Source organism: Phaseolus vulgaris, chromosome 11 (genome assembly GCF_000499845.2).
Source record: "Phaseolus vulgaris cultivar G19833 chromosome 11, P. vulgaris v2.0, whole genome shotgun sequence".
NCBI classification, from domain to species: domain Eukaryota; kingdom Viridiplantae; phylum Streptophyta; class Magnoliopsida; order Fabales; family Fabaceae; genus Phaseolus; species Phaseolus vulgaris.
The window spans coordinates 46020555-46031280 of record NC_023749.2 but is presented as its reverse complement, the minus strand read 5'-3'; the positions used below and the strand labels follow the sequence as shown (position 1 = coordinate 46031280).

Here is a 10726-nt window from a genome sequence, read left to right as displayed (position 1 = left end):
CTAATTTGAAGGCAATCCCTTTGACTTGTTTTCTCCAGTTTCTTCCTCATTCACCCTGTTCATTTCTTGCTCATGTTCTCTGAGTTTTCCAAACAAGGAGGTAGTGGTCAAGGTGGTTAGATCCTTTGAGTGAGAGATGGCAATGACCTTTGGTTGCCATGACCTGTCCAAGTATTTGAGAATCTTGGTGTTCAACTCCTTTTTATCAAAGATTTTGCCAAGACCTATGAGGTGATTTACTATGTGAGTAAATATTTTATGCACATATGCTATTGTTTCCCCTTTTAGCATTTTGAACAACTTGTATTCTTGAATCAAGACATGCTTCTTTGCTCTCTTTACGTCAATTGTTCCTTCATGGGTTACCTCCAGGATGTCCCACATTTCCTTTGTTGAAGAACATTGAGAAACTCTATAAAACTCATCAGAACTTAATGCAAAGGTTATAATGTTTCCAGCTATGCAGTCATATTGAACTTTCTTTCCTTCAGTCTCAGTCCACTGTGACCAAGGTTTTTCAACAAACATTTTACCAATTTCATGTTTCAGTATAAAGGGCCCATTTATAATAACATCCCAGATCCCTCTATCAATTGATGCAACAAAAAATTTCAGTATGACTTTCTAGAACTGGTAGTTTACTCCATAAAGCATTGGCAGTTTTTTTATGGAAACCCCACAACCAAAAGGAAGTTTTTCAGCCATTTAAAAATACAGTTTAGGATCGAATCTTGAATAACACATAAGAACTTAACTCTGATGCCAATTGTTAGAATTTTTGGCCAAAACAAGAAGGGGTTAATTATTTTCAAAAGATTTTCGCAAAAGATGGAGTCAAATTGAAAACTTAATAAAATCAACAGATTGATTTCTCCATTCAATCACATATAAAAGAACAACAAGCATATACACAAACTATAAACCAATTTTTATGTTTATTTAACTCATTGAACTAAAGGTAGAAAACTGGAAAACAACAGATAAAGCAATTATGAGAGAGAAAGATTTGCACAAATGATTTATACTGGTCCACTCTTACATAAGGAACTACATCCAGTTTTTAGCAAAATCATTGAGAATTCACTAAACCAAACACAAAGTTTTCAAAAGATACAACCAAGAGTATTGATCTTGAACCCTACAAGAACGCACACTCTTAACCACTCAACATAAATTCTGAAACCCTTTCTGAATCTGCTACGACAGAATACAAAGAAAGAATAAAGATTTGAGAACACTTGGATTTTTACAGATGAAGCAGAGAAAAAAATGCAAACCTATAAAACCTTCTTTACAATACAAGAATGAATACAAAGAAAGAATAAAGGTTTGAGAACACCTGAATTTTTACAGATGAAGTAGAGAAAATAATGCAAACCTATAAAACCTTCTTTACAACACAAGAATGATCGAAGAAGCAAAAAATAATCTCCAAGAGTGATTTCAAAAATGAAGTTTTTCTCTCTTACGAAATTCTTAGGTTTTAAATGATCATATATCTCCATATATATGATATTAATGTTTGCAAATACGGTTTGACCATTTAATGAGAATAAATGTATCAAATGAAATCTTTTTAGTTAAAGTAACAGAAATATGTTAAAAACATTTAATTGAATTTTTTAAATAACTAATTGTTTTCTTTTAACAAAAGAAATCAACAGATTTAAATCGGTTCTTTTATCGAAATATCTTGTTGATTTGACTAAACAGAAAAGACAAAATAGAAATAAAGAAGTTTTCAAATCTTTAAAAAATTTAAGTATTTTCAACCTGTTGATACAATAAATCAATTTGTTAAAAATACTTACTATAGTCAGAAGACTTTAATAGAATTAATTTTAACAAATTTAAATCTTGAATCAACTGATTAAAAAATATAGCAGATTTAGAAATAAAACTTTTTTCAAGGAGATAGCTTTTGAAATGACTTGGACCATAATGTATTGCAAAGAGATACATCAAAATCTACCTAGACACATACAACTTCAAATCTTCATGACAAATTGGATTCATCAAAGCAAGATCTTCTTGGTCAACACTATTAATCGAACAAGAAAGATTTTTTATGATCTCAATATCTACTCTCTCAATGGGAGGGAGCAAATACTCGACCTTAGACTTAAAATTATCCACCCCTTGCCAATCTAAAGGAAATCTATGGGTGAAATTTGGATAAAAGAAAAGGCGTTTCTATTTTTCGTATGACACACATTTCAGTTTGAAGAATTTATTTTTAAAGTTCTTAAAAGAAGAATAGTAAACTGTAAAAAGAGGACTATATTGGACTCGATTTAGAAAAACCTAACCAACCTTTGCACCATGTTTTAGTTGGTAAAAATACATAAAAGCATTTATAGTGAGACGTATTTGAAGGTAGGTTCAAAGTACCTAGAAAGCCTTGAAGAAGGCCCTATTATTGGGATGTAACTAACTCAGTGCCACATTCATGGCGATCAACATACGATACTCAAAAGGTGAGAAGGGAAACATAATATTAAGTTCTATGAGAAAGTACTTGTTGACATAGGTGAAGTCCCCAACATCAGGCTGGAGCTTCATGAATACTCGGTCACCCTTAGTGAAAGGTTTGGCCGCAATGAACTCAACCATTCTTGTCATAACATACACTAAAGGAGGATATAAACTCCTCCACCTTATCCCTATAAGTAAACTCAAAGGCATAAGAAGTGACTTCCCCAAGTATCCAAGAGAACTCCGAAGGTTCAATTGAATCTAGAAAGGGGTTTAATGGAGTCGAATTGTACAATCCAGTATGCATTCTCCGGATCCGATGATACATACCGGATTGTACAATTCAGTATGTATATCCAAATCAAGTTATGCATACCGGATTGTCCAATCCGACATGCTATTAAAAAAATGAAAACTAGACTGTATAATAAATGCAAAAGAGGAAAAATAAAATATGCAAAAATGGTGTGATGATTCACAAAACAAAAAAAATTAAACTTACCTTTACAACAATGGAAGTCCTTCTATCCGCTTCAACCACTCATTTCTCAAACAATTGCAATGACAAAAGTTTTGGAAACCAATGAAGGTGTTGTCACTTTGAAGAAATAAAGGGGGTATGCCGACTACAAGTGTACTGGTCGAAAGTGCTCGGATCCTCAGCTCAAGCACTTGAGTGTAGTAGCTCAGTTAGACAGGCCATGTGATAAATATCCAACTCGACCTGGGGCAAGTATGTGCCCAATGACGTGTCACGAGGTTGGCCTAGATATTTGGTAATCCATATGGAAAAGATAATTAAAAGTAAAATCATACGGAAATAACTGAATTAATTGAAGTGTATATATATTTTAAATACAAATAAAATTCGTTAGGAATGATGTGACATTGTACCTGAAAAATAAAGGTACACATTAACATAATGTTTTTACTGTTGAAATTATATTTTTGTTGTTGAAATAATATTCTTGTTGATGAAAATCGTTGAAGGAATGTCTGTAAAAGGGGTTTAAGACCTCAAGTAAAGGTAAACTTTCTGAACCTTACATTGATATCAATTTATAGTTTAAATGCCCTCACTGACTTGATCGTTGGGTGTGATCAATAGGTGGAACCCCTTCATCACAAGACGTTTTCATCTCGGTTCAACAACCAAGTAAAGTCGCTTGAACCTGGAGCTCACTTCCTAGTCTGACTAAGACCAGCAAACGAGAACAACAAGAATAAAAAAAATGAAAGGATGTGGTATGAGGTTAGGAGAAAATTAAGATATTTAAATTTTTAAGAAAGAGAAAAAAAAATTCATATTATTTTATTATTGAGGTGAAGGTAGAATTTGCCAAATAATATGAGAGCGTGAATTTTCCCAAAATCGATAAAACCAAAAGATATACGAAGTCTCACCTTCTTAGAGAACCCGACCCGAATAATTGTTTGAGCTTTACGTAAGTTGTGCCTTGTATAACTGAGTCTGTTAAAATCCATTATTCGTTTGGGTTTGTGTAGAAGAAACAATTCGTGGGCGAGAAGAAGAATCTCAGAAGCGATGGCGAAGCGATCGTACAAGACGGAGTTGGGGTGCATAGCATGCGATGAACTGGGCGAGCTCGGAGCGGGAAAACCTCACTGGCTGGTCGAAACCCCTCACGTCCTCTGCGCCATCGACAACCACTCCATCCTCCTCGCCAACCGCTCCACCATCCTCCTCCTCTCCTGGTCCTCCAACTCCGCCGTCGCCCCTCCCCTCAAGATCCGACCTGACCTCTCCCCCATCGACGCCGAGTCAATCACCGCCCTCGAGTGGCTCGCCTTCCGAGACCACCGCGTCATCGTCGCCGGCACCTCCTCCGGCTACCTCCTGCTCTATTCCCTGCGGGGAGATTTGATTCATCGCCAGGTAATGTTTTTGCTGCCATTTCGGCGTCTTGTTCACTGTGTGATGATTTTTAGGGAGAATTTTTCTATTTGAGAACTGGAAGACGTCTGTGTGTTGTTCAGTTGGAACGATGTGATTGTTTGAATACAACGAGGCGTGATGAATTGCAGTTGTAATCGTTGAGATTTATGTCGTAGTTTGTTATGCATGTGTTTGTAATTTGCACGAATCTCAATAATTGATTTTCTTATCAATGGATATTTTTTGAGATCCATATTGATTAGTAATATGATATCACTAAATTAAAGCATACAAGTAGAGGTAATTTCCACCTCACACCCCGTGTCTGTCCTATGCTCAAATTAAAGTAATAGAGTTATGTCCTAAGCACAAATACTAGGATCAAATCAGAGTTTAACGTAGTTATTGGTACTGGGTCTAGTGGGTCACTTTATCGGACCATCCACAAATGTCAAAGTCTTGAAAATTTCACGTTTGAGATGTGCAGTAGTAGTGTGTTGTAGATTCACATTGACTACTCATGTGGTCGAATTGAAGTATGTAGTGAGGATAATCCTCACCTTATAAGTTGGCTTTTACAAATTAGTTTTGTGGGATTGATTTAGGTCTTAAGCTAGAGTTATATATCCTTTATTCTTTGAAGTTTCCCATGCTTCAGAGCCTCCCTCTAAAGTGAGGAGGTTCACTTTAGAGGAGTGCACTCACAATGGTTGATTACAAAATCGGTGGTTGTGAGTTGTGATGGAATCAAGTTTATATATGATAAATTTGTAGTTAATTACAATATCAACCGTTTCTACTTTCTAATTAATGTACTTTATTCTCTAAAGTACATTTCCTAACCTCAACGGAGTCAAATCCTTAGTTCAGACAGAGGACCAAATTTGGCTTCTCTAAAGTGAAGAGATGCATTTCACGAGATAAAGTGTAAGGACAACCATTTATTAGAAAATTAGTGCTTTAAGTGTGATAAAATCATACACGTGTATGTATGACAAACTCTAAAGTTATTTACAATTTTGACTGTTAATTTTTCAATAACTAATGTGCTGGTTACTCTGCCTTACTAGGACGCCGGATCAGTCTGCCTTCATCCATCCTCCTCTGTATAGAAGTAAAAAGTATTTTAATAATGGTATTTTAAGAATGACTTGTTAACCATTTATGACAGGAGTTGGTGAGTCACAAGTGAGTGAAGAGAGAAATAGTTGCTCTAAGATAGAGAAAAAATTTATACTTTTGTGTGTTTCAGAAATTCTGTTTTTTACCTTCTATCATTTTCCATTTCTGTTCTTTACCTTCTAGCATTTTCCAAAATATTTACCGCTTGAAACATAAGAGTTTCATTGACCAATAACGTATGGGAAAAATACCAAAAAAAACTGTTTAAAATAGAAATTTGTGGTACAAATTTAAGATTTTGCAAATAGGTAAGGTATAAAAAACAGGTAATATGAAAGTCTGCATGCATATTTGTCCCCTTTTTGGCATTATGTTAATCATAGGTTTTATATCAATTTTCTTCCCTGTAGATGATTTATCCTGGACGAGTTTTAAAGTTAAGAGTTCGTGGAACAAAGAAAGATTTGATTCAAGATACCTCTTCAGAAGAGTTTTGTCTCATTATGCCAGGTGTAATTGCCCGTTTTGATGGTTCTGATGTTCAGGTAAACACTGGTTGGTTTCTGTATCTTGCCTATTACAACTTCCCTGAAATATAGTCTGTTGGAAAAGTTTTGTTTCTTCCTTTCTGGGTATTGGAATAGTCCATTTTATTTGGATGTCAATATTGCTGTCTGAATTTTTGGATTGTGGTAGCTGATTATGGGTCTAATTGTAGGCTTTGCTATTTTGAAATGCAGAATATGCTGCAGCAATGGTTTGAAGAAGCACACTCTCGATTTTGGGACCAAAAACCAAAGAGCCAAGATTCAGAGGACTTTGGAAATACTGATGTAAAAATACCTTATCAGTTGTGGAATATTGGTAAGAATGGTACCTGTTCTGATGCAGCAATTACTGGCATAATGCCACCTCCACTTATGGAACAACAGGTAAATTCTCTTAACTGATTGCTTTTTGTCTGCCATGGTAATGGTGATCATTTGAATTTATTTTCATGAAATCCAGACAATAGAGGTACACAAGAGTGATTGGAGGAAACTATCATCAAATCATTTAGTATCTCTTAGCATCATGTAAGATTAGTGAAACCGCATTTTTTGTGTCTTTTATTTGTGGTATACATGTTCAGGTGTTGGTAGGGTTTTAGAAATTTCTTTTTCCCTCTGGCAATATCTCTCACTCATAGTATCACTTTTGGCAATATCGTGATTATCTTTCATTTCTTTTTATCGTGTGACAGCATGATTGTGGTTTTGTTTGAACCGTAGATAATGGGAGCTTTCTGAAATTATTTCTTGTATTTGAATTCAGCTGCTTTTATTGTTGGGCAGTCATCAAGTCAACGTTATTATTGTGCAGTGGCTGTAGGAGAGGATGCTGTGATTTCAGCATACAGGTACTTGGTGGATTATTTGGTATAATTTTATGCTACTTCTATAACAATATGTACTCTGATTTGATTTGCTCTATGAAATCCTTTTTGTAGTCATAGTAATAAGTATTATATTGACCCTGTTATTTTTTTATCCTTTGGGAAGACTTTCTGAGAGCAAAGGCAGGTCTTTAGTGGGAGCAATCCTGTCTAAAGTTGTACCAGCGACATTCTCCACATTAAGTTCTTTTTCGAAGTTGATATGGCGGACTGAACCGTCCTCTCCAAAGAATCCTCCAAGGAAATCAGATCAGAAGCCTCAGCCTTTTGCCCGAGGTAGGAGTAACACCCATTTTAGTGCTTGTCTTCTGTGATTAAAAAACAGGCTCCTGCAAATTATTATCTGTATAATAGAGAGGATGGTGAGTCCTTGTAAAAGGAAAAAAAAATTATGTATTATCATGCTAAAATGGGTTGTTTCAGACAGTAGAAAAGTGGTGCAATGATTTTATAACTATAACTTGAAGAAAGGGACTCCCACTAGGAAATTTAGACTTTAAGAACGTTACACTACTAGTGAGTTTGAGACAAAAGCAAAAGGATGCACCCTCTCTAGTGGCTTCTTCTGCTGAAAACCTCATGAGTGGATAGGTTACATTTTATTATCTTAACATGGAAAGGAATGCTTCTGGAATGGGTTCATATCTCATTGCCTTCATATTGCATACCTCTTTTCAGCCTTTTATATTTCATTTTTATGTCATGTTCTTCTGTAGTTATTGTCTTTTTTTGGGAGCGGGTTGTAGGCAGGGGAGTGTGTTCTACAATTAGAAACTTAAATGAATGTTAAGTAAATTTCTGCAGAAATAACCATTTTATTTTAGATCACGTCTCGTTTCTCTTTTGGCATCTTATTGCTGCTGCTTTGGTGGAGTAGATGTTCTGCAATGCTAAGAAGCTTGTTATAAATGTCTTAAAAATTAATAAATGGTTAGAAACTTATATGATTGTTACAAGAAAGTTCTGCAGAATAACCAATTTACAGCACACCTCTCTTTTCCATTTCGGTATATTATCAACATTGGTGTGGAATTGATGTATTGCAATATTGAGAAGCTCGTTATAAGTGTCATAAAAAATTAATGAATACTTAGCTAAATTCCTTTGCACATTCTGTTAGAAACAGATATAGCTGAACCTACTGGACCCTATCAAAGAGAAAATGTAGAGCTAATATTCTCCATTATTGTGGCACCATTTCTAAATTCAAATCCTATTATCTGACTTTTTCCTTCATGGTTTAATGCAGCTTCATCTCTGACAAGTTTAATAGATCACCCTAGGAAAGGTGAGAAGCTTACCTTATCACCCAGTGGTACATTAGCTGCTATAACAGATTCACTTGGTCGCATATTGCTGCTTGATACTCAAGCACTTGTGGTGGTGCGCTTATGGAAGGTTTGCTCTTGAACTTTTTTACCCTTACCACCTCACTGTTCCCAAAAGAAATACCGAAATGAAAATTAGTATTTTTGCAGGGATATAGGGATGCCAGCTGTCTATTCATGGAGATGTTGGTGAACAAAGATATTGGATCATCAAGCTCTTCTTACTCTGAACCATCAAAGAGTGATTATTCCTTGTGTTTAGCTATTCATGCACCTAGAAAAGGAATAATTGAGGTTAGTTTTTTACCTTGCATTATAAGTGGACTATATATTTTCATCTCTTTTATAAAAACTATTGGAAGGGTAAGTGTTTGCTGCAATTGTGCCATTAAAAATCATATTGCTATAACATAACAGTTTCTTCTCTTGTTTACTGTCAGTGTAACACTGACCCCCTTCATTCCGTTGTTGTGCATAAATTACTGAACAAGTTTTCTGTAATACCTATTGTAATAACAATTTTTTAAACAAATTTAATAATTCTGTTGTTTAGTTAATTCTGGTTTTGTGTTAAAACCAGAATTATATATAGGTCTTGTTGTATGTTCTTGGAGAATAATGAAAAGGTTCTCTAGCTTTCTGTATCCTCTACAATCTTCTTTTGAAGTTGTGAGTGAATGTGGGTGTGGTGTTCGGTTGTAAGTGATTTCAGAGTGTAGAGTGAGTTAGGGTATGTGTTCTCTGCCGTGAAGAGAAGCACTGTGAGGGAAAGAGAGCATCATACCTTTTTAAATTTTAACATTTTCCTACTGAACATTACCTGTAGTGTTATTTACTTGATGGAAATTTAATTCGTTTTCTTGATTGATAATATCGTGCAGATCTGGCAAATGAGAACTGGGCCACGTCTTAGAACGATTTCATGCGCAAAAGGTAGCAAAATGTTACAACCTAGCTACAGGTTTGGAGCATCAATGTCTTCGCCTTATGTCCCTCTAGAAGTTTTCTTGTTCAATGGGGACTCAGGTCAGATATCAATCTTAAATCGAACCTTGGATTCTTGACAAGCTTATGTTAAATTTTTTTTTCTTTCTCAGCCAAATCGAAAATTACATTTGTAAAAAACAAAACAAAGAAAGACAGCCTGGTGTTATAAAGCCCCTGTTATGTGTGTTATCTTAGGAATGGTTGATCCTCTCTGTATGGGTCTATAGTAGGCAACTTTACCTTGCATTTAAATTGATTATTTTATCTTGGAGAGCCTGCATTTCCGGAAGCTTCCTCTGGTGAAAGTCTTGCAAGACAATTGGTCAAGAAGGAGGAATGAAACATTTTTAATTTTAGAATGGATGATATGGGATGCAGAATTACGGTATATATATATATGTATGTAGAATATCTTGTGAGCTAGATTATGATTACACACTAAAAGCTGTGTAGACCTAAATTGAGGTGTAGAGATCCGGCAAAAAATTTCTTGAATTATAATCTAAGGTAAAAAAAAAAAACATATTTTGGATTGTTTGATTTGATTGTTTGTTTGGAATGATTTCAAACAAGGGTCTAAGTTTCTGCGCTTCATATATTATGGGAGGAGATGGTCCAACAAATCTGTGGGGTTGGAGGAAAAAACTTTCGAAATGAGGAAAGTTGCATGCATTCTTATTCTTATTTCCCCTCATTCGTTTTCCCATCATTTTTGTCTCATAAGCAATTATAAGACCAAATAATCCCATAAGGTGAAATTTGTTTTTCAAACCAAACATTAAACTTCAAACTTCAATTTCTGATTAGTTTACCTTAATTAACTCTTCCAACGTTGTTCCGTCTTCACCACGTGCTTCCCATTATGATGCGTTGTGCAGTGGACATGAACCAGAGTGTAAAATTTTCATGTTTGTGCCATTGGTGTGTAAAAAATGCAAATGTGGGACGTTCAATTATGATTTCTGATAAGAAAATAAAACATTGAGACGTTGCTAGTAACATATTAGACCATTTAATTCATTGAAAACGCCCTTTTTTTATTTCTTGTCTTCTATTTGGACTTATTTAAAAAAATAATATTGTTAAGTATAAACGAGCTCTAAAACCTAACCAAATATATTTTCCATTATTATTTTCTTTTTCCATCGAAAAGTAAAATAATAATGAAATAAACAATTCAGAAAGCAACTGATATCAAACTGTGGCAACGGTATTTTGGTTACGCTAATTGTGCAAACAAGTGTAAGCCTCACGAGTTGTGATTTTGTCTTTTATGCTTATAATAGCTATTTTTACAAGGGTATACAATGTAATACATATTTTTAGGTGACACAAATTAGTGCAATGTATTTCAAAGAATTAAGTAATATCTGTATAGGGATTAAAATGGTAAAGATATATGCAATCTTAAAAGCAATTCGGAGATAGATGTAATTTGCTTTAACATAAAAGTTGATACTTAATATCTACGAGACTGTGTTT

The 10726-nt window shown here is 34.7% G+C and overlaps 2 protein-coding genes across 2 annotated transcripts; one reads left to right on the top strand and one right to left on the bottom strand.

The window, feature by feature from the left end:
• On the bottom strand, positions 1-528 carry LOC137808720 (uncharacterized). Its single transcript, XM_068609986.1, has one exon. The coding sequence runs from the start codon at positions 526-528 to the stop codon at positions 1-3; it is 528 nt and encodes a 175-aa protein (XP_068466087.1).
• A 3292-nt stretch (positions 529-3820) lies between these two features.
• On the top strand, positions 3821-9787 carry LOC137826755 (uncharacterized). The gene is made up of 8 exons (XM_068632895.1): positions 3821-4372; positions 5905-6039; positions 6235-6426; positions 6829-6893; positions 7036-7205; positions 8179-8327; positions 8408-8551; positions 9139-9787. Exons 1-8 carry the CDS (start codon positions 4022-4024, stop codon positions 9319-9321), a joined length of 1389 nt encoding a protein of 462 aa, XP_068488996.1. The 5' UTR covers positions 3821-4021; the 3' UTR covers positions 9322-9787.
• The last annotated feature ends 939 nt before the right edge of the window (positions 9788-10726 follow it).

Excerpts from the sequence above, each read along its gene's own strand:
- LOC137826755 (XM_068632895.1), top strand. The coding sequence starts at position 4,022 with ATGGCGAAGCGATCGTACAAGACGGAGTTGGGGTGCATAGCATGCGAT. Across the intron at positions 6,040-6,234 it reads TTGATGGTTCTGATGTTCAG|AATATGCTGCAGCAATGGTT; the intron begins GTAAACACTGGT and ends TTTGAAATGCAG. Across the intron at positions 6,427-6,828 it reads CTCCACTTATGGAACAACAG|TCATCAAGTCAACGTTATTA; the intron begins GTAAATTCTCTT and ends ATTGTTGGGCAG.
- LOC137808720 (XM_068609986.1), bottom strand. The coding sequence starts at position 528 with ATGTTTGTTGAAAAACCTTGGTCACAGTGGACTGAGACTGAAGGAAAG.